The 23,394-nt window shown below is 54.7% G+C and overlaps 1 protein-coding gene across 2 annotated transcripts in view; it reads left to right on the forward strand.

The window, feature by feature from the left end:
• The window catches only part of LOC101006632 (coronin-7), a 63,862-nt gene that overhangs the window by 6,210 nt on the left and 34,258 nt on the right, over positions 1 to 23,394 (forward strand). For both annotated transcript variants that reach the window (XM_009195890.4, XM_021931713.2), the window contains exons 4-7: positions 3,123 to 3,193; positions 3,681 to 3,864; positions 6,106 to 6,182; positions 16,997 to 17,047. In XM_009195890.4, coding sequence (XP_009194154.2) covers positions 3,123 to 3,193; positions 3,681 to 3,864; positions 6,106 to 6,182; positions 16,997 to 17,047 — 383 coding nt within the window. The remainder of the gene's footprint in view (positions 1 to 3,122; positions 3,194 to 3,680; positions 3,865 to 6,105; positions 6,183 to 16,996; positions 17,048 to 23,394) is intronic.

The raw sequence follows: 23,394 nt of genomic DNA on the forward strand, positions 1-23,394 counted from the left end.
CTAACGTTCAGTTACGTATTGCTCTGTCGCCTAGGCTGGAGTGCTGTGGCACCATCTCCACTCACTGCAAGCTCCGCCTCTGGATTCATGCCATTCTCTTGCCTTGTACTCCCGGTAGCTGGGACCCCAAGGTGCCACGCCATGCCGGCTAATTTTTTTGTATTTTTAGTGAGGCGGTTTCACCGTGTCAGCCAGGATGGTCTTGATCTCCTGACCTCGTGATCTGCCCGCCTCGGCCTCCCAAAGTGCTGGAATTACAGGTGTGAGCCACCGCACCTGGCCAAGAGCCTGATGATTCTTATTAAAGAGACTAAGTCACGCGCACTGCCGTCCAGTTTTAGAACATTTCCATCATCCCCAAAAGATCCCGAGTGCCCCTTTGCAGTTAATCCATTTCTATCTCAGATACCACAGCCCCAGGCAACAGCTGATCTGCTTCCTGCCTCTGTAGCAGAGGTCTGCAAACTACTGTCACGGCCAGATCCAGCTGGCTGCCTGTTTTTGTAAACAGTGTTATTGGAACACTGCCACGCCCATTCATTGATGTATAGTCTGTGGCTGCTTTCTTGCAACAACTGCAGAGTTGAGTTGTGACTGAGACTGTTGAGCCCTGAAATCCTAGAATACTTAACTACCTTGCCCTTTGCAGCTGTTTACCAGCCTTTCCTCTGTAGAGTGGCCTTTTCTGCACATCTCACGTAAACGGAATCACATAATACATGGTCTTTGGAATCTGGCATCTTTCATGTAGCATGTTGTTTTAGAGATACATCTGTGTGGCAGCTTGTATAACAAGTCTGTTCTCACCTAATCTCAAATCTCTTTGAAGTAGGTTTTAAAACAACCCATTTTATAGCTATGAAAACTGAGACTCTTGCAAGGTTAGGAGCTTACCCATTGTTATGGCAGGGCCAGAATCAGAACCCAGGTCTATAGGAGCTTGTGTTTGGGTTTGTCTGTTTTTTTAGAGACAGGGTCTCTCTCTGTCGCCCAGGCTGGAGTGTGGTAGTGCAATCATAGCTCACTGCAGTCTCAAACTCCTGGGCTCAAGGGATCCTCTCTCTCAGCCTCCCTAGTAGCCGGGACTATAGGCACACACCACCATGCCCAGCTGATTTCTTTATGTTTTGTGGAGATTGGGTTTTGCTGTGTTGCCCAGGCTGGTCTTGAACTCCTAGCCTCAAGTGATCCTCGCACCTTGGCCTCCCAAAGTGCTGAGATTACAGACATGAACCAATGTGCCTGGCTTCATGTTTGATTTTTTGATGCTTCTTACCCATGAAGGAGCTAGCCCAAGTTGGTGATGCTTGCAAGGTGGTGAGCCCTCTGCTACTAGGACTCTCCAAATAGAAGCTGGACCAGGGTTTTGTAGGCAAGTCCAGAGCCTCATTGTGGCTGCAGCTGTTCAGAGCCTCGCCTGCATGAGCAGCCCTCCCGGGAAACTGCTCGTGGGAAGCTGAGCTCCAGCAGCCCTGGAACCTGCCCTAGAGGCACCAGGTGCCCTTCTGCCTCAGAGGTGCTGGTGTGGGGAGAAATGGCCAGGCGAGGCTCTGGCTGCTGCCCTGCCTTCAGGGGCTCCTTCAGCCTCTCAGCTCAGGGCCACTCTTGCCCTTGCACCCAGTGGCCAGTGGGGCAGAGGGTGAGCAACTTCTGGGCGCTTTCTGGTGTCCAGGCTGTGGGGTGGCAGCTGGGGCCCGCTCCAGTGGGGAGAGGCAGCAGCTGTCATGCTGAGCAGCGCAGGTTCTAAAACCAGCCCTGTCTCTCAGCTGTGTGACTTGGAGCAGTTACCCACCCTCTCTGGGTTTTGGTGTCCTCATTCTCCAGTGGGGGATGCTGCCGCAGCACCACCTGCTGCATCCTTATGGGGATTCAGTGAGGTCCCTGCATGTCAGCCCTTGGGCACCTGTGGTGCCGGCACACGCTGAGCACTCAGAGTACTTGATTACGTTATCACATCTCATGCCTGAGATGCCAGCCCCCCTGTGCCAGCTGCTACACCTGCCCAGGGACCTACTTTGCCCTGCAGGACCCAGCAAGCACACCCCAGACTGAGGGCAGCAGAGGTTCTGTGGCTTTAGGCCCAGGACTGTTGTGGTCCTGCCAGCTGGGATTCCAGGCCAAGGCTATCCCAAGGCGTGTCCCGTCTTTTCCCTGTCTCTGGCGGCCAGGAGGAAGAGAGTCCTGCTCAGCCCTGTTGGGAGGCAGATAGCAGCGGGTGGTCGCTGTGCTCCCAGCTCTGGTGATGCCTCTCGTCCTGTTCACACCACGAACCTCAGCCACCCTCCATGCCTAGTCTCTACCTCCGCAACCACCCACCGCGTTTCCCTCTGGTGTCTGGCTCACTTTGTGCACTGCACCTACCCCTCCCCACCTCCAGAGCTGAACCGTTCAAGTTCTTATTTATTTAATTTTTGAGACAAGGTCTTGCTCTGTCGCCAGGCTGGAATGCAGTGGTGTGATCTCCGCTCACTCCAACTTCTGCCTCCTGAGTTCAAGCAATTCTCTTGCCTCAGCCTCCTGAGTAGCTGTGACTATAGGCGCCCGCCACCACACCCAACTGATTTTTATATTTTTTGTAGAGATGGGGTTTCACCATGTTGCCCAGGCTGGTCTCAAACTCTTGAGCCCAAGCGATCCGCCTGCCTTAGGTTCCCAAAGTGTTGGTATTACAGGCATGAGCCACCATGCCCGGCCACCATGCAGGTTCTTTGGTTGCAAAGAACTAAAGCCAAGTCCAGCTTGCTTAACCAAAAAGCAATTTATTAGGTGACTCCTGGGGACGTTCCACCACTGAAGGAGCAGCGGGCTGTGCTGCCCTAGGTGGGGTCGGGCTGGGCGGCTGCATTCCTGCATGTGCCTGGTGACTCAAGGGGCTTCCTGCCCATTTCATGCCAACCTCCTGATGCCAGAGCCCTTGGCCACCCTGGCTCAGTGGGGCCCTCAGGGACATATGTCACAGGAGGGGCCTGTGGCGTTTGCCCCCATGGTGTCCAGAGGAGCCTTGTCGACTTGCAGCCTGTTTCTGTGTGCGCACAAAGTGTCACTTCGGAAGCCCTGGGCTTTGCTTCATACTGGGTTGGAAACAGGACATTCCGGTGGGTTCAGCCATTCCTCTCCCACAGACCTGGTCACCGACTTGGACTTCTCGCCCTTTGATGACTTCCTCCTGGCCACAGGCTCGGCCGACAGGACGGTGAGTGGAGCCAGTTGGAAGAGCTGCTCTATGTCCCAGCCCATAGTCCAGGGCTTCTGAGCCCCACCCCGATCCCCACAGGGCTCTGCTGCCTTCCAGTCCAGCCTTGCCACACTCCCGCAGGGCTGCAGGGCTGGTCTGAATTCCTGGCCCCACAGGGCTTGCTTGGAGCCGTGGCTGTGACCTGACCTGGAGCCCAAGGACAGCAGGCAGGGAGGCTGCCAGAAACAGCAGAGCCACTTCCCAGACTCTCGGACCATGCCCTGTGGTCCTGGAGCTGAGATTCTCTCCCTCCTTTCTCGGATTTGGGGTATGCAGCCCCTGGCCCAAGCAAGCTGAGGCAGGTGGGCGCCCCCCATCGACAGGCCAGTGGTGTGGTCTCCTGGAGCAGCCTGGTTCCAACACGGGACCTCACTGGGGTCACGGCAGCTGGCTCAAGGCAGTGAGGCCCTCAACCCTGTGCTCACGGACTTGGTCTTTCCTGCAGGTGAAACTCTGGCGACTGCCAGGGCTCGGCCAGGCCCTGCCCTCAGCACCCGGGGTGGTGCTGGGCCCCGAGGACCTCCCAGTGGAGGTGCTGCAGTTCCACCCCACCTCTGACGGCGTTCTGGTGAGCGCAGCAGGCACCACTGTGAAGGTCTGGGATGCAGCCAAGCAGCAGCCTTTGACAGGTACAGGCCACCCTGGCCTGCCCTTCCCAGGGCAGTCCAACTCTGGACAGCACTCCGTTTCTTTGTTGGCATGTTTAGTAACATAAATGTAAAAACAGATACCAAAGTTTTACACTTACATAGTGTAAAAGTTTTAAGATTCTCTTTTTTTTTTTTTTTGAGACAGAGTCTCACTCTGTCGCCCAGGCTGGAGTGCAGTGGCCGGATCTCAGCTCACTGCAAGCTCCGCCTCCCGGGTTTACGCCATTCTCCTGCCTCAGCGTCCTGAGTAGCTGGGACTACAGGTGCCCGGCACCTCACCCGGCTAGTTTTTTGTATTTTTTAGTAGAGACGGGGTTTCACCGTGTTAGCCAGGATAGTCTCGATCTCCTGACCTCGTGATCCGCCCGTCTCGGCCTCCCAAAGTGCTGGGATTACAGGCTTGAGCCACCGCGCCCGGCCAAGTTTTAAGATTCTATGAGGCTGTAATAAACACCTCATCTCTCTTCGCTCTCCGTAGCCATCAGTTTCATCCTCTTAGCTGTTTTGTTTTTTTTATTTTTTATTTTCCTGTTGTTTTTCTCCATTTAAAAAAATAACGGTTGGGCGCAGTGGCTCATGCCTGTAATCCCAACACTCTGGGAGGCCGAGGTGGGTGGATCACCTGAGGTCAGGAGTTCAAGACCAGCCTGGTCAACATGGCAAAACCCCGTCTCTACTAAAAATACAAAAATTAGCTGGGCATGGTGGCGCACACCTGTAATCCCAGCTACTCAGAAGGCTGAGACCAGAGCATTGCTCCAACCCAGGAGGCAGAGGTTGCAGTGAGCCGAGATTGCGCCACTGCATTCCAGCCTGGGTGACACAGTGAGACGCAGTCTCAAAAAAATAAAAATAAAAAATAACTTTGGCTGGGCGTGGTGGTTCACGCCTGTAATCCCAGCACTTTGGGAGGCCGAGGCGGGCGGATCACAAGGTCAGGAGTTCGAGACCAGCCTGGCCAACATAGTGAAACCTCGTCTCTACTAAAAAGACAAAAACTTAGCCACTGGGCATGGTGACAGGTGCCTGTAATCCCAGCTACTCGGGAGGCTGAGGCAGGAGAATTGCTTGAACCCAGGAGGCGGAGGTTGCAGTGAGCCTAGATCGTGCCATTGCACTCCAGCCTGGGTAACAAGAGCAAGACTCCGTCCCCCCAAAAAAAGAAAAAAACAAAAACCAAAAAAACCTTCTTGGACAGGCGCCATGGCTCACACCTGTAATCCCAGCACTTTGGGAGGCCAAAACACGAGGATTGCTTGAGCCCAAGATTTTGAGAATTAGCCTGAGCAACATAGTGAGATACAATCTCTACAAAAAATTAAAAAATTAGCCAGGCGTGGTGGCATGACCTGTGTCCCAGGTACTCAGGAGACTGAGGTGGGAGGATTACTTGAACCCCAGGAGGTGAAAGCTGCGGTGAGCTATAACAACACCACTGCATTCCAGCCTGGATGACGGAGCAAGTTGCTGTCTCAAAAAATAATAATAGGCCGGGTACGGTGGCTCATGCTTGTGATCCCAGCACTTTGGGAAGCTGAGGTGGGCGGATCACTTGACATTAAGAGTTTGAGACCAGCCTGGCCAACATGGTGAAATTTCGTCTCTATTAAAAATACAAAAATTAGCCAGGCATGGTGGCAGGTGCCTATAATCCCAGCTACCTGGGAGGCTGAGGCAGGAGAATTGCTGGAACCCAGGAGGCAGAGATTGCAGTGAGCTGAGATCGCACCACTGCACTCCAGCCTGGGTGACAGAGCAAGTCTCCAAAAAGTAGTGGGGGTTAGGACTTCACCATCTTTTTAGGGGAGCACAATTTAACCTGGAACAGGAGTTGCAGAGGATGTAGAGATGTATTTTAATACCTCACACTAGCGGGAGAGAGTATAGATGGCAGGTGTAGAGGCTTAGGGTGGGAGTGACCCTATGGGGTGGGAGGTATGTTGGAAGTGAGCCTGGGAGGGATGAGAGAGCCAGGCCAGGAGCAGGGAGCCTTGGAAGGTAGTTGAGTGATGTACAGCTACACAAAGGTGGGGTGAAGGAAGCAGCCTGTGGTGCAGGGGAAGCCTGTCTGGGAGGAGCTGCTGCCCTTACCCCCTTGGCTGAAAAGGATCCTCGTAGCTGCTGCCTTTGCTCTGAGAGTTCGCCCCAGCAAGGCCCGCCCCCACCCACTTCCCTGGTGCCCTCGCTGCCCGGAGCCTAACTGTGACTGCTTCTCTGCAGAGCTGGTGGCCCATGGGGACCTGGTGCAGAGCGCCATCTGGAGCCGGGACGGAGCCCTGGTGGGCACGGCATGCAAGGTAAGCAGGCAGGCGGGAAGCCCCTGTGGGGCTCTGTGCTGGTCTCCTGGGCTGGGACCCCCTGGGCTGGGCCTTCCAGGCTTGTTGTTTAGGGGGCAGCGGAGCACTGAGGTCAGGATGGTTACCTGTGTGCCCTGCCCCCTAGCTGCCCCTCACACCCCCGCTCACCTACATCTGGAAGTCCCTACCTTGCCTGGACCCTTGTCAGATGAGAGCCCATGCTGGTCCCTGGTTTGCGCCCTGACATCCCCACCCTCAGCCAGCCGCCTCTGACCCCATCTGGTCTGTCCTAACTGCCAGCCTTTCCGTGAGACTCTTGTTAGGCAGCGTTTGGCCACAGGTGCTGGGCCAGGCCCCAGTTGCTAGGGAGGTGACTTCCTTCAAGGACAGTACAGACAAGAGGATCCGTGACCCGGGCTCTGCAAGAGGGACATGGTGCTTTGAGCTGGCCTCAGGCAGGGATCTGGGACTAGGACAGGCGGGTGCGGGGCAGGCGGGTACTGGGTGGTGAGTAAGGGTTGTACCTGTTGCCGTAGCAGTAATGGGAAGGCAATGAAGTGTTTTTTTGTTTTTTTGGTTTTTTTTGAGACAGAGTCTCACTCTGTCGCCCAGGCTGGAGTGCCGTGGCGTGATCTCGGCTCACTGCAAGCTCTGCCTTCCGGGTTCACGCCATTCTCCTGCCTCAGCCTCCCAAGTAGCTGGGACTACAGACGCCTGCCACCTCGCCCGGCTAATTTTTTGTATTTTTAGTAGAGACAGGGTTTCACCGTGGTCTCGATCTCCTGACCTCGTGATCTGCCCGCCTTGGCCTCCCAAAGTGCTTGGATTATAGGCATGAGCACCTGCGCCCAGTGGCAATGAAGTGTTAAAGGCCAGAGTAGGGCAGGTGGTATAGTGAGGAGAGCAGATTTGCATTAGGAACCGCGTGGACGGTGCGTGGCAGGAGGGGCAGCGTCTACAGGGGGATGTGGGACAGCCTGCAAGGAGGTGAGAGCTGTTCTCTGCCGGGGGTGGCGGAGACCTCTGGGAGGAGGAAGCCAAATGTTGGAGAAGGGTTGGGTGGGAGGCATGGTGGTCCTGAGGCAGTAGGAGAGGCCTGTCACTGGGAAGGGGAGTGCTGTGGCAGGGAGGGGGCGCTAGAGGGGCACCTGGTGTGAACGTTCTGGGCAGAGCTGCTCCAGGGTGGCAGTAGCCTCGTTGAGCTGCCAGTGGTACCTGGAGGTGTCAGTGGAGTCTGGCCGGAGGGGCTGTGAGCAGAATCCGGCTGCAGGTGAAAAGGTCCTGTTTGTTTGATATGCTGACCGCATAGTGCTACCCCTAGGAGGGGATGAGGAGAGCCTGCAGGGGAGGAGGTGGGAGGAGGAAAGCCAGGACCGGGCTGGGCCCTGAGATCAGGGCCAAAGGGCTTCCCCAGGGAGGCAGCCGTGGGTACCGCCAAGGGTCTCTGAAGACCTGTTGGGGTTGCTGGGAATGAGGGCACCCGTCAGGGCCCTTCTGGAGGTGTGCCGAGCCTGAAGACAGATGAAGAATGGCCGAGAGGCCTGGCGATGGAGCCGAACAGGAGCTAGCAGGGCAAGGAGGCCAACCAGACCTGAGCATCCTGCCCCAGGGCTCTGCATACTTGGAAGGACCCTAGTCTAACTTTCTTTTCTGTACTCTGCTTTTGTAGAAGCCCCTCTCCCAGTCTTGATCAGCTTTTCTTTTGTGGTGGTTGTTGAGCAGAGAGTCCCAGACACTGGCCTGAGCTCTGGGGACCAATAAGGTTCTGAGCTCTGGGGAGACCTGATATGCGTGCTCTGGCCTAACCCTGCTGGGGACGGCTTCCCAGGCAGAGTGAGCTCAAGGCTGGTCCTTGAGGGATGAGCCCTGGCTGTGAAGGAGGGGACGGGCAGAGGGGATGGCCCAGGCAGTCTCAGCAGGACTCAGGGATGGCTGCCTTGGGACTGTGACATCTTTCTTTGAGAAACTGTCTGCCCCTCTGTCACTGGTGTGGTGGTCCAGGTCCTCCTCCTGGGGGTCCGAGCCCCATTTACCGTCACAGCTGTGCAGGGAAGGACAGTGAGCAATCCCGTGGGCCACTGGCTTGGCCTCTCTTCTGCTTGCTTGCTGGCGTCTTGCAGGAAGAGTCAGAGGAGTCCACAGTATGCAGGAGCTCCTGCTGCTTCCTCAGTGGACGTGTTTCCCCCACTAAACCCAGAGCTTAAAGTTGCAGGGACGAGAAGCACACATGTCCCAAGTGGGTCTTGGGAGTGATGCTTAGTGGACCAACTCCCGCTCCTTTCCCTGGTTCCTGGACCTAGGAATTCCACCTGTGGGGATGCAGCATTGCCTCCAAGCCGCACCCGTCAGCACAGCCTAGGGCCAATGGGTACCTCAGCCCTGGGTCTGCTCTCGCCTCCTTTTGCTGTAAAGCGGGTACATCGGAGTCCTGGTGGGGTATCCTACACTGGAAACCCTGGCAGTATGGAGCCGAGAATAGGGGGTGGCCTGACTGTAGTAGGGCAGCCGGTGATGCCCATGAGTGTGCACAGAGCGAGGGCTTGTCCTGAGCTGTGGCTGGAGCTGCTGGATGGACCCACCCGGCAGCAGGAACGAACCTGAGCCCTTTGCTGCGGCACCTGGCTCTGGGTTTCCGCACTGGAGCTGCTCATGCCACGGGCTGCCTGATGGAGATGGGGGTGGAGGGGTCATGGGACTTCCCACCAGAGTGTGCCCCCACCCCCGCCCCATCTCCTTCCTGGCAGGGAAGCCTCTGTGCCTCCTACTTCCCTCTCATGTCCTGCCTACTCCCTCTCAGCCTCCTACTCCCTCTCAGCCTCCTACTCCCTCTCAGCTCCTCCCACTGCGGTGACGGAGCGGGAGGGAGAGAAGGGGCAGGAGGCCGCTAGGGGGCGCGCTCTCCTCACGGATGGCCCATTCCGGCCGGCTGCTCTCCTTATTCCCGGCACAGTTGAGCCCTGGTGAGCGGGGGAGGACGTGGCCTCTGCAGCCCAGTTCCTCTCCAATGCGCCAGAGCAGCCTCAATGCTCACTCTGAACTCTGGTTTGGACCCCACGTTAAGCTCCTGCACCCGGTGGCCCAGCTGCCCTCGTGGAGTGTGTGCTGTGAGTTCCGCCCTTAGCCCCAGCACCCAGCCTGCCCAGGGGTGGCGCTGTCCGCATCCTCACAGTTCACAGAGCTGGGCGGGTGGCCGGGCGCTGGCTCATGCCTGTAATCCCAGCACTTTGGGAGGACGAGGTGGGAGGATCTTTTGAGTCCAGAAGTTCAAGACCAGCCCGGGCAACATGGTAAAACTCCATGTCTACAAAAAAAATGCAAAAATTAGCCAGGCAGTGGTGGCACACGCCTGTGGTCCCAGGCTGAAGCAGGAGGATTGCTTGGATCACCTGAGGTCAGGAGTTCGAGACCAACCTGGCCAACATAGTGAAACCCCGCCTCTACTAAAAATACAAAAATTAGCCAGGCATGGTGGCATGCACCTGTAATCCCAGCTACTCGGGAGGCTATGGCAGGAGAATCGCTTGAACCTGGGAGGCAGAGGTTGCAGTGAGCCGAGATCACGCCATTGTGCTCCAGCCTGGGCGACAGAGCAAGACTCCATCTCAAAACAAACAAACAAACTAAAAGCTCAAACAAAAAAATAAAAATAAAAATAAACCATAGGGGGCTCGGGGGCTTGCCCATGTCATAGCTGGTCAGTGGTGATGTTGGCATCAGGATGCAGGCTGTCGGTCTCTGCAGCTCCGTGGGGCAGGAGCAGCCCTGGCTGCTGGATGTCAAGTCCTGCCCTTCATCTCCTTAGAGCCTCTGTCGCTTGGTGTCCCTTGTGTCCTGCCTGTCTCCTGTTGTCCCCTCTCTCTGTCCTTGATCTCTAGTTGCTCTGTCTGGCCTGCTCTGTCATTGTCCTCTGTTTCTATCCCTCTCTGTCCTCTCTCATCCCTCACTGTCCCTCGCTGTTCTCTCTTTGGTCTCTGTCCTCTGTCTCTCATCCTCCTCTCTCTGTCTCTTGCCATCCCTCTGAACCCGAGGCTGTGGAGTAGTGGAGTGTTAAGAGCCAGCCCCTGGACTGTACCTGGTGCCCGCCTGGCATGTAGCAGGTCCTTGGTAAACTGCAGCTGGCAGGGCTTTGCCAGGAGTGGCATAAAACCGGGGCCCTGCCGAGGCAGACCAGGGAGACCTGGCTTTTGAGGCCTTCTCCAGACAGGTCCCCACCTCTGCCAGCCGTGCATGTGCCCACGGCCCCTTTGGTTCCCACCATCTGCCTCCTCACGTGGCCTCTCCTCCCCCAACACCACACACCAGCAAGCTCCTTTCTCCACCTCTTTGCTCATGCTATTTTACCTTCCTCGAATGCCTTTCCCTTCCCAGCACAAGCTCTGTTTGTCCTTCCACGACCAGGTCTAAGTTCTTCTCCACAGTTTCCCATGACAACCTCCAGGCCCCAGAGTCCAGCACTTAGCCTCGAGCTTGGTAGTAGCGGGGAGGCTACTCATCCCCCAGGGAGGGGCTGCCTGTGGAGTGGGAATTCACTTGGTTTTCCCCTGCATTTCTTTTTGGGTTGTTTTAATTGATAGACTATTTTCTAGAACAGTTTTAAGTTTACAAAAAAAGCGAGCAAGTAGTACAAGGATTTTCCATATTCCTTACCTCCTCCCCTAGTGTCTGTGACGAACATCCTGCGTGAGTGTGGTACGTTGTTTCAATTGAGGAACCAATGGTAAACTATTATTATTCGAGGGGGGTTGAGACGGAGTCTCGCTCTGTCGCCCAGGCTGGAGTGCAGTGGCCGGATCTCAGCTCACTGCAAGCTCCGCCTCCCGGGTTCACGCCATTCTCCGGCCTCAGCCTCCCGAGTAGCTGGGACTACAGGCGCCCGCCACCTCGCCCGGCTAGTTTTTTGTATTTCTTAATAGAGACGGGGTTTCACCGTGTTAGCCAGGATGGTCTCGATCTCCTGACCTCGTGATCCGCCCGTCTCGGCCTCCCAAAGTGCTGGGATTACAGGCTTGAGCCACCGCGCCCGGCCTATTATTCTTATTATCATCATCATTATTACACTGCTGGAGCACAGTGGCGTGATCTTAGCTCACTGCAATCTCCGCCTCCCGGGTTCAAGTGATTCTCGTGCCTCAGCCTCCTGTGTAGTTACGACTACAGGCACGTGCCACCACACCCGGCTACTTTTTTTATTTTTAATTTTTTGTAGGGACAGGGATCTCACTATGTTGCCCAGGCTCGCCTCAAACTCCCGGGCTCAAATGATCCGCCTTGACTTCCCAAAGTGCCAAAAATCACCATCTTAACCATTTTTAAGTGTACAGTTCAGTAGTGTTAAGTATATTTATACTGTTGTGAAACAGATTTGATCACTTTCTCATCTTGCAGAACTGAAACTCTATACCCATTAAACAGCAGTTCCCCTTTGCCCTACCTCCCAACCCCTAGGAACTGCCGTTCCACTTTCTGTGTGTATAATTTGACTACTTTAGATGCCTCACATAAGCGGAGTCATATACTGTTTGTTCTTTTGGGGCTGACTGATTTCTCTGAGCATCGTGAAATGCTGCGTCGTCAGGGGTTACTGGTTGTTGCCATGTGCGGTAGGACTTCCTTGCCTCTGAAGGCTGTGTAGGACGCGCAGACCACATTTTGTTGATCCATTTATCAATCAGTAGATCTTGGGTTGTTTCCACTTCTTGGCTATTGCGAGTAGTGCTGCTGTGAACACGGGTGTGCAAATACCTCTTTGTGGCCTGCGTTCCGTTCTTGTGGATAGGTGCCCAGAAGTGGGGCTGCTGGAACACATGACAGGTCTACTTTTAATTTTCTGAGGAATTGCCGTACTGTTTTCCATAGCAATTGCACCATTTTACAATCCCACCAACAGTGTGCAAGGGTTCTAACTTCACGTACCCACCAACACTTGCTTTCCTTTTTTCTTTGAGACAGAGTCTCGCACTGTCACCTGGGCTGGAGTGCAATGGTGCCGTCTCGGTTCACTGCAATCTCTGCCTGCTGGGTTCGTGCGATTCTCCTGCCTCAGCCTCCCCAGTAGCTGGGAATACAGGCACACACCACCAAACCTGGCTAATTTTTGTATTTTTAGTAGAGACGGAGTTTCACTATGTTGGCCACACTGGTCTTGAATTCCTGACCTTGTGATCCACCCACCTTGGCTTCCCAAAGTGTCAGGATTACAGGTGTGAGCCACTGCACCCAGCCTTGCTTTTTTTTTTTTTTTTTTTTTCTCCAAGATAGAGTCTCTTTCTGTCGCCCAGGCTGGAGTGCAGTGGCACGATCTCAGTTCACTGCAACCTCCACCTCCTGGGTTCAAGTGATTCTCCTGCCTCAGCCTCCTGAGTAGCTGGTATTATAGGTGCACACCACCACACCCAGCTAATTTTTGTATTTTTAGTCGAGAGAGGGTTTCACCATGTTGGCCAGGCTCGTCTCGAACTCCTGACCACAAGTGATTCTCCCCACCTTGGCTTCACAAAGTGCTAGGATTAAGGCATGAGCCACCGTGCCCAGCCTGACACTTGCTATTTTAAAAAATGTAATAGGCATCCTAATGGGTGTCAGGGGATATCTTATTGTGGTTTGGGTTTGTATTTCTCTAATGGTTAGTGATATTGAACACTTTTTCATATGCTTTTTGGCCATTTCTATATATATATTTTAAAAACGTATATTTAAACCAGGCCTGGTGGCTCACACCTGTAATGCCATCCCTTTGGGAGGCTGAGGCAGAAGGATTACTCGAGGCCAGGAGCTCAAAAGCAGCCTGCTCAACGTAATGAGACCTCATCTCTACAAAAGAAAAATTAAAACATTAGCAGAGCCTGGTAGCTTGTGCCTGTGGTCCCAGCTACTTGGGAAGCAGAGGTGGGAGGATCGCTTAAGTCCAGGAGGTTGATTTGCAGTGAGCTGTGATTGCACCACTGCACTTGAGCCTCGGCAACAGAGCGAGATTCTGTCTCAGAAACAAACAAACAAAAGGCCAGGTGCGGTGGCTCATGCCTGTAATTCCAGCACTTTCGGAGGCCGAGGTGGGAGGATCACGAGGTCAGGAAATTGAGACCATCCTGGCTAACACGGTGAAACCCGGTCTCTACTAAAAATACAAAAAATTAGCTGAGTGTGGTGGCGGGCGCCTGTAGTCCCAGCTACTCCGGAGGCTGAGGCAGGAGAATGGCATGAACCTGGGAGGCGGAGCTTGCAGTGAGCCGAGATCACGCCACTGCACTCCAGCCTGGGCAACAGAGTGAGACTCTGTCTCAAAAACAAACAAAAGGCCAAGCACAGTGACTCACACACATAATCCCAGCACTTTGGGAGGCCAAGGCAGACAGATCACCTAAGGTCAGGAGTTCGAGACCAACCTGTCCAACATGGCAAAACCCTGACTCTACTAAAAATACAAAAAATTAGCCGGGCGTGGTGGCGGGCACCTGTATTCCCAGCTACCCGGGTGGCTGAGGCAAGAGAATCACTTGAACCCGAGAGGCAGAGGTTGCAGTGAGCCGAGATCACACCACTGCACTCCAGCCTGGGTGATGAGTGAAACTTCATCTCAAAAAAAAAAATACAAAAAGAGAGAAATGTCCATTTATGGACTTTGCCATATTGCTCAGGCTGATCTCGAATTCCTGGGCTCAAGTAATTCTTCCACTTTGGCTTCCCGAAGTGTTGGGATTACAGGCAGGACCCACTGTGCCTGGCCTACGGTAGCATTTTTGGGGTTTTTTTGGACGGAGCCTCAGTCTGTTTCCCAGGCTAAAGTGCAGTGGCACGATCTTGGTTCACTGCAAGCTCATTGCAACCTCCGTCTCCCAGGTTCAAGTGATTCTCCTGACTCAGCCTCCCGAGTAGCTGGGATTACAGGCGTGTGCCACCACGCCCGGCTAATTTTTTTTTTTTCCGTAGGCCTTTGTTTCTCGCCGGGGTCCCCCCTCCGGCCCGCGCGTGGTTCACTGGGCGGATCTCAGCTCACAGCAAGCTCCGCCTCCCGGGTTCACGCCATTCTCCCGCCTCAGCCTCCCGAGTAACTGGGACTACAGGCGCCCACCACTTCGCCCGGCTAGTTTTTTGTATTTTTTAGTAGAGACGGGGTTTCACCATGTTAGCCAGGATGGTCTCGATCTCCTGACCTCGTGATCCGCCCGTCTCGGCCTCCCAAAGTGCTGGGATTACAGGCTTGAGCCACCGCACCCGGCCAATTTTTTTGTATTCTTAGTAGAGATGACGTTTCACCGTGTTAGCCAGGCTGATCTCCAACTCTTAACCTCAAATGATCCACCAGCCTTGGGCTGCTACCAAAGTGCTGGAATTACAGGCGGGAGCCACTGCACCTGGTTGGCTATTCTGTGTCTTTTGTTTCTTCATAGAAACTTCAAAATCAGTTTGTCCACAAAATAATTTACTGGAATTTTGATTGGGACTCTGTTGAATTTATAGATAAAGTTGAGAATAACTGACTTTTTGACAGTATTGAGATTCTATATCCATGAACATGGACTACCTATTTATTTAGATCTTCTTTGGTTTTTTCATCAAAGTTTTGCAATTGTTCTCATATAAATCTTGTATATATTTCATTAGATTTACGACTAAGTACAGATTGTCCCTGACTTACAATTTTTTTACTTTACAATGGTGTGAAAGTGATACACAACCACAAGTTTTCACACTTTGAGCACCAGTGATTCTTTGAACAAAGACTCTCTGGTCTGCAAATTTTACTTAATATATATTTCTTTTCTTTTTTCTTTTTTTTTTGAGACGGGAGTCTTGCTCTGTCGCCCAATCTGGAGTGCAGTGGTGTGATCTCGGTTCACTGCAAGCTCCGCCTCCCAGCTTCATGCCATTCTCCTGCCTCAGCCTCCCGTAGCTGGGACTACAGGCGCCCGCCACCACGCCCAGCTAATTTTTTGTATTTTTAGTAGAGACGGGGTTTCACCGTGTTAGCCAGGATGATCTTGATCTCCTGACCTGGTGATCTGCCCACTTTGGCCTCCCAAAGTGCTGGGATTACAGGCGTGAGCCCCTGGGCCTGGCCTGTGTGTGTGTGTGTGTGTGTGTGTGTGTGTGTGTGTGTGTGTGTGAGTGTGAGAGAGTCTTGCTTTGTCACCCAGGCTGGAGTGCAGTGGCATGATCTTGGCTCACTGCAATCTCTGCCTCCCAGGTTCAAGCAGTTTTGCCTCAGCCTCCCGAGTAGCTGGGATTACAGGTGCCTGCCACCATGCCTGGTTCATTTTTGTATTTTTGGTAGAGACGGAGTTTCACCTTGTTGGCCAGACTGGTCTTGAACTCCTGACCTTAAGTGATCTGCCGCCTCTGCCTCCCAGAGTGCTGGGATTACAGGCATGAGCCTCTGCTCCTGGCCATACTTACTGTATTTTCAATTTAAGATGGGTTTATTGGGATGTAACTCCATTGTATTTTGAGAAGCATGTGTATTTCAATTTTTTTTTAGTGTGTGCTGGTGCAAAGGATGTTGTTTTTCTTTTTTTTTTTTTTTTTGAGACGGAGTCTCACTCTGTTGCCCAGGCTGGAGTGCAGTGGTGCAACCTCAGCTCACTGCAACTTCTGCCTCCCGGGTTCAAGCGATTCTCCTGCCTCAGCCCCTTGAGTAGCTGGGATTACAGGTGCCTGCAACCACGCCCAGCTAATTTTTTTATTTTTAGTAGAAACGCGGTTTCACCATGTTGACCAGACTAGCCTCGAACTCCTGACCTCAGGTGATCCGCCCACCTTAGCCTCACAGTGCTGGGATTACAGGCGCGAGCCACTATGCCCTGGTTGGTATTGTTTTTCATTTCAAATTCAAATTGTTTACTGTTTTTCAAAATATGAAAACAGGAATCTATGCTGAATGAAACAAAATAGACCTGTGCTAAGATGTAAAAAGAAAAAGTTAACCAGCCCCCACCTTCCCCACCCTTGGTACCCAGCAATAGCACAGCGGCCTGTGTTAGTCTAGACCTTTCTCCTTGCTCAGCAAATGTGTAAAATGTATGGGCTGTATGACAGCCGTGTAACAGTAAAAACAAACAGGATCATGGTCACACAGATGGAGATTTTTGTTGATTTTTACCACAGTAGAATCACACTATGCCATGTTATTCTACAACTTCCTTTTGCATTTAATTTATTATGGCCAAACGTGCATGTTTGTGTACACACACGTGTGCATGCACACACACACAGATTGTTCCACAGAAAGAAGGTCCTATACAAAGTATGGGTGTTTTATTTCAGTACATTTTTTTCTGCCTTTTGTCTGTTTCCATCCTCCCTTTGGATAATCTGAATCAGTTACTGCTGAATGGATGGTTCGGAGGTGTAAGCTCATTTTCCTGGTTAAATGCTAAATTCTGTAAGTGCAGAAATGAGGTCGTCACGTGACCCTCTCCAGGCTGGGCCTAGCATAGGGCTGAGCATGTGTGGGGCACTGACAGCCTAGAGTTTGGTTCTGGACCTCCATTTGTCTGTCTGTGAGGGGTCATGGTGATAGTACCACTTCATAGGGTAGTTGGAAGACTAGGAGGGGTCGAGTGTCTGGTATGCCTGGTGTGGAGTAGGTCTCAGGAAGCTGAACACTGCTTGCTGAGCTTGCTTTTTTGGGGGACTGGGTGGGGCCTGCTGCTGTGCTGAGAAGGAGAAACAGGGCTGAGGAGGGATGCCCTGGTGTGTGATGCCAGCCCTGTGTGCTGGGGATGGGCTGCTCAGAGCTGGCGGGTGGGAGAACAGGCTGGCTTCCAGGGACCCTCCAGCCCTAGTTGCAAGTTGTTTCCTCCTCTCTGCTTTTCCAGGACAAGCAGCTGCGGATCTTCGACCCCAGAACACAGCCGCAGGCCTCTCAGGTGAGTTGTGTGGGCAAGCCGGGGTGGGTTGAAGCCTCCGCTGAGGCTGAGGACCCAGTGGTTCCAGCAGGTGGAGGTAAGGGCAGGCCTGGGGTCCTGGCGGACCTGTCCGCAGCACCAGGGGTCCCCAGGAGGTGGGCCATCACTGCTGGGAGCTCTTTCTGTGAAGTGTGTTCTGGGTCCTGGGAGGGCCTGGCTTTGATCACAGGGTGGGCAGAGCTAAGCTTCCCCCAGGCTCTCCACGGAGGCCATCCTGTGGCTTCAGTCAGTGATCTGAGATCCCCACTTCCTTCCTTTGAGCCCTTCACCCTGGCACGGTCAGCAGAGACCAGCTGCAGAGGAGCCAAAAAGAAACAGCTCCTGTCCTCTTCAGGAAGACCCCGGGTGGGACCTATCAAAACGTATAGGCTCCAGGAACTGAGCGTGTTTTGGTTTGTGTCTGTGCATGGAGTGTGCGTGGCCATTTCAGTTCCGAGCGGGGAAGCTGGGACCTGGCTCATGCTGCAGGCATCCAGCCACTGGGGCACCATTCATTCGCCCTACAGAGACCTTGTAGGCAGGAGCAACAATCCTGGGACAGGGCCCTGTCCCGGGGTAGTTGCTGGGGGCTTCTCTTGCTGGGCTGGTTTAGTGCTTCCCTGAGTAACTGGCTGGGGAGTGGAGGCCTGAGTAATGCCAAGGGGGCAGGCACAGATGGCCTGGAGGAGGACAGGCTCGTCTGCGGAGTCTGCGCGAGCGGTGCTGGGGGAAACAGGCCCGTGGTCACCTGGGCTGTGGGAAGCCATTAGGTAATTTTTTTTTTAATTTATTTTTTGAGATGGAGTCTCGCTCTGTCGCCCAGGCTAGAGTGCAGTGGCTCGATCTTGGCTCACTGCAAGCTCCGCCTCCCGGGTTCACGCCATTCTCCTGCCCTAGCCTCCCAAGTAGCTGGAACTATAGGCGCCCGCCACCACACCCGGCTAATTTTGTTTTTGTATTTTTAGTAGAGACCGGGTTTCACCATGTTAGCTAGGATGGTCTCAATCTCCTGACCTCGTGATCCTCCTGCCTCGGCGTCCCAGAGTGCTGGGATTACAGGCGTGAGCCACCGTGCCCGGCCGCCTTTAGAGAGTTTTAAGCAGGAAGTAAGATGAGTAGATTTATATTTCTTTTTTTGGGGGGAGATAGAGTCTTGCTCTGTCGCCCAGGCTGGAGTCCAGTGGCGCGATCTCGGCTCACTGCAAACTCCGCCTCCTGGGTTCATGCCATTCCCCTGCCTCAGCCTTCCGAGTAGCTGGGACTACAGGCGCCCACCACCACGCCCAGCTAATTTTTTTGTATTTTTAGTAGAGACAGAGTTTCACCATGTTGGTCAGGCTGATCTGGAACTCCTGACCTTGTGATCCGCCCACCTCGGCCTGCCAAAGTGCTACTAGGATTATAGACGTGAGCTACCGCGCCTGGCCGTGGATTTACATTTCTAAAAAGAACTTTCTAGAAGCTGAGGAGGCTTCTTTCCTGAGGAAGGTGAAGTTTAGGGTCCTGCTGTTAGCTCAGGAGAGGAGCTCCCCAGCAAAGACCTAGGCCCATCACAGATACCCCCTCCCCATTTCTAGGACTTTTTCCTCACCTGGGGTCAAGGGCAAACCACTAGCCCAAACCAAACTAGCGTTAGACTGGAGCCCCAGAGCCCCCTACACACACAAGACTGAGGAGAGAAACCCAGTCACATGGAAGATTGCAATTTTTTAGTCCAAACGGTACAGTCAGTTCCACTTTTGTCCAGCTGAAGATTGAGAGGACTCCCATTTAACCGGTGAAACTAGCCAGGCAGAGTGGCTTTGGCCACACCCTGGTCATACTTGCTGGTGAGGCTGGCTGACCTCTTCGTCATGCGGGACCTGGGCTTGGTAGATGGTGGCTGTCTGCATCTCAAGGCAGTGTGGGTGTGCGCGGTATCCTCACTGGGTAGCTTTCTTTGACCTCCAAGCCTTTGCCCAGAAAGCGGGGCCCAGGCTCAGCCTGAAGGCGCCACGGAGGCTTCCTCCGGCCTCCTTCACTTTCTCAGGTTGCACTCTCCTCTCCAGAGCCCAGGGTACTGCTGGGGCACCTATGCGTCTGCCCCTGACCTACCAGGCATGGCTCTGAGCCAGCTTGCTGGGCCCACATGATTCTTCCTCTTCTCCCCTCCTCCGCCCCCTCTTTCCAGCCTTCCTCCTCTCTCCCCTCCTCTTCCAGCAGGGCTGGGGGCGGTGACTGATGCCGAGGTGGGGATAGAGTGGCTGCTGTCCAAGGGGCTCCCAGCTCCTCGAAGAGAGAGAGAGGATCTGGTTCTGGAGGGAGCCCCCCTGCGGGGCTTTGGGGTGAGGAGACCTGGGAAGAGCGTGGGTGGCTCCCACCCCTCCAGCTGCTGGCTGGGGCCTGTGCTCGGGCCCTGGTGCGGGGGCAGCAGGCCTGGAATGCCGCTCTCCGTGTGGCCCTGCCCCCCACTTCCGCCCAGGGCATCTGGCCCACACCTGGCTTCTATTAGGAAAACCGCTGCTGGCAGCCAGGGCCGGTGTGAGCCGAGGGGCCGACTTGAGGGAGAGGCCTTCTGGGAGCGCTTTCTCTGGCAATCCTCCTTCCTGCCTGGTGGGGTGTGGCTGGGGGTCAGGGAGCGGAGCCGCCTGCCCTCCATGCAACCTCTGTCCTCTGTGGGTCCACCCCACCTGAGCCCTGGTGCTGTCCCAGAGCCCGGAGTGGGCCAGGGAGTCCGCCCTCCACTGTCTTGTTGGAGCCCTGCCTCAGGCATGAGCTTGGAGCAGGGGACCCTGGGGTGACTCCTCCTGCTCACACCCCTGCTTGGTTCTTAGACTGCATGTATGAGCCTTTGTTATGCGCCAGGCACTTGGCATATTCCACTTCCTTGGAGGTGTAGACCCCAAGGGTCAGATGGTTCTGTGGCTTCTCCAGGGTCTCACCTCAGGGTGACAGGCAGGCTCGCCCATCTGATTGTGGAACCGCCCAGACCCCCACTGCCGCCCCTTCCCTGTACAACTGGCCTAGCTGGGGCTGGGTGAGGCTCTGGAGCCCAGGCTGTTCTGGGGAAGTAGCATCCCCAGATGAGTGTGGAGGACTCAGAACCCTTGTCTGGGTGGGAGGGGGCCCCAGACTGAGCCCACTAGGAACCCTAGTGCATCAGACAGGCCACTTGGGGGTGGTGAGCCTCAGAGGAGAGAAGGGAGTGAGTGGGGGCGTCTTACTATTAAAGCATGTCCCCTTACCCAAGCAGGGAGCCAGGGTTGCTCCTGGAACCATCCTGCCCTGCATAGGAAGTGTTGTCATGGTGAGGAAGGGGTGGGCATACGCCTCCCCTCCTCACCCCCTACGGGGCTGGCACTGCTTCTGCCCTGCCACAGCCCCTCCTGTTCTCAGAACCAGGTTGTGGGGGACCTCGGGGATGCAGGGTAACGATGCCTGGGTCTCAGCTGTAGCCCCTGTTCTTGCCCGCTACCCAGGAGAATGAGGAGCTGGAGAGAGGGCTCTTCTCTGAGGCTTGCTGAGGCTGGCAAACGGGTCTCGCTCTGTCACCCAGGCGGGAGTGCAGTGGCGCCATCACGGCTCTCTGCAGCGTTGACCTCCTGGGCTCAAGCAATCCTCCTGCCTCGGCCTCCCTAGTAGCTGGGACTACAGGCACGCACCACCACGTCAAGCTAGTTGGTGTTTTTTTTTTTTTCGAGATAGAGTCTTGCTCTGTCACCCAGGCTGGAGTGCAAGGGCTTAATCTCGGCTCACTGCAGCCTCCGCCTCCCAGGTTCAAGTGATTCTCCTGCCTCAGCCTCCTGAGTAGCTGGGATTACAGACGCCTGCCACCATTCCCAGCTAATTTTTGTATTTTTGGTAGAGATGCGGTTTCACCATGTTGGCCAGGCTGGTCTTGAACTCCTGACCTCACGTGATCCCCCCGCCTCAGCCTCGCAAAGTGCTAGGACTACAGGCATGAGCCACTGTGCCTGGCCTAGTGTTTGTTTTTCTTTTTTTTTTTTTTTTTTTTTTTTTGAGACGGAGTCTCGCTCTGTCGCCCAGGCTGGAATGCAGTGGCGCAATCTCAGCTCACTGTAAGCTCCGCCGCCCGGGTTTAGGCCATTCCCCTGCCTCAGCCTCCCGAGAAGCTGGGACTACAGGCGCCCGCCACCACGCCCGGCTAATTTTTTGTATTTTTAGTAGAGACGGGGTTTCACCATGTTCGCCAGGATGGTCTCGATCTCCTGACCTCGTGATCCGCCCGCCTTGGCCTCCCAAAGTGCTGGGATTACAGGCGTGAGCCACCGTGCCTGGCCGTGTTTGTTTTTCTAAGAGAGAAGTTTTCAGTTTGTGGCCCAGGTGCTCTGGAACTCCTGGGCTCAAGCAGTCCTCCCGCCTCAGCCTCCCAAAGTGTTGGGATTACGGCAGGGACCATTGTACCCAGCCCACCTCTCATTTTTGATACTGGTGATTACTCCATTGATAAGGAGTTATAGAGTAAGGGGTGGGCCACTGACCCCCTCCCTCACTTGGAGGCTTCCCGTGGTCTCTGGTCAAACTGAGCTGGGTGTACCCACAGTGGGGAGTGGCTGGGCGCAGCCAAAGCTCTTACCTGGAGCTCTGCAGGCTGGGCTGAACACTCCAGGGAGCGAGAGCTGGCCCAGGATGTTTGCTGGAAACCAGAGTGTTTCTAGGCCAGCTGTGGTCCTTGGCGGCTCCTCCTCCCTTCCCTGCTGCCTCCTAGCCGCAACTTTGTGCAAGTCTCATCACCACTCTGAGCCTCATGTCCCTCTTGTGCAGGTGGAGGAGACAGCTGGGGCCGGGCCACTTTGCACCATGGCTTCCTCTCTCTGCGCCTCTGGCTTCCCACATGTGAATTAGGAAGGTGGGAGATACAGGCCAAGGGGTGTCCCACCCCTAGCCTTAGCCTGTGCCCCCTAGGTGAAAAGTGCTCAGTGGTAGCCCTGGGGGGATCCTGCAGGCTTGGCCCGGCCTCCACCTCCCGCATCCCCACCTGCTGACTGAGCGGGTCTCTCTGCATCCAGTTTTCAACTCTTTGTGTATGCTAGTTCCCATACCTGGCTCACGCCTGTCAACCCTCAAATAGCCTAGTGGGAATGATGCTAGGTCTTCCCTCACTTACACTCTGACGGTACCCTGCTATTACTTGTGAGACATGCACACGTGACAGTTGTCAGACACAATCCTGAGCCTTCTACAAGTGTTCCCTCTTACTCCTTATGGCCATCTTCAAAAGTAGGTCCTTCAGCACCACAGGAAAGGTTAAAAAAAAAAGTAAATTCTGTTACAGTGCTTTTTACAGACATGGAAACTGAGGCACAGAGCTGGTGACTGACCCACCATGGAAGGTGGCCGTGGTGGCTGGGCTGGGGCTCTCCTGGGTCCACCTCCAGAGCTTCCTCCCCTAACACCATGCGGTTCCCCCATGACATGCACAGTCACATGGAATGACACACTGATTTCTGTTTGGCCTACATCTACCTCCCCGACGTGTTTATTCTACGGGCACGGGGACTTTTCCCATTTTGTTCACCGTGTCATCTCGGATAGTGTGTGGCTCAAATATCCATATGAGGAGAAAATAGATGAGCGAGGGGCACTGCTTCCCCCCAGCACCTGCCCTCAAGCTGAGAACCATCCCGCCCCACCGCCAGCTCCTAGCACAGCTCTGGTCCCTGGGAGGCCTTGTGTGTTTCTTGAATGAATGAATGACTTTTGGACAAGCTAAGAGCCACCTGGTGGGCTGCGCACACACGGATATTTGCACCCTAAACACCGAGAAGGCAGGAGCCTGAATGACACTGTGACCCTCTCCGGGTGTCGAGGGCAGGGCTGGCCAATGGCTCGGCCCTTGTCCTGACCCGATATCCCCTCTTACGTGGAGAGAGGGCAGTGGGGCCTTGGTTCTCAGGCTCCAGCCCCAACTTCCTGTGCCGGCCACAGCCTGGTGGGAAGGGAACAGTGAGAAAAGCCCCTCGAAGGACGGGACCTGGAGCCGTTTCCGATGGTCTCCCACGCTGGAGTCAGCCTCCACGGGCTGGGGAGGGGGCCCCGGGCCAGCTCCTCGCAGGCTGTTTCCCTCCCTCATTCATTCCCAAGGAGATCGTGGGAAGCTCAGAGGAAGCTGGCCATGGTTTGGGGTGAGCTATTTTTGGTAACAGGGTCCTTCGTCTCAGGCTCCAGGGGCCAGGGTGACTGGGAGGAGCTGTTTGCATTTCCTCTGGCCCCCTCAGCTCCCTACTGCCAGGGCCCAGGAGGACAGGGCCCCACCCACCATATGAGCTTCCCTCTCCTCCCAGGGGCCAGGAGCTTTCCTGCTGGCAGCTCCAGCACCTTGGGAGGGC

The sequence above is a fragment of the Papio anubis genome, chromosome 18 (genome assembly GCF_008728515.1).
Source record: "Papio anubis isolate 15944 chromosome 18, Panubis1.0, whole genome shotgun sequence".
NCBI lineage: Eukaryota > Metazoa > Chordata > Mammalia > Primates > Cercopithecidae > Papio > Papio anubis.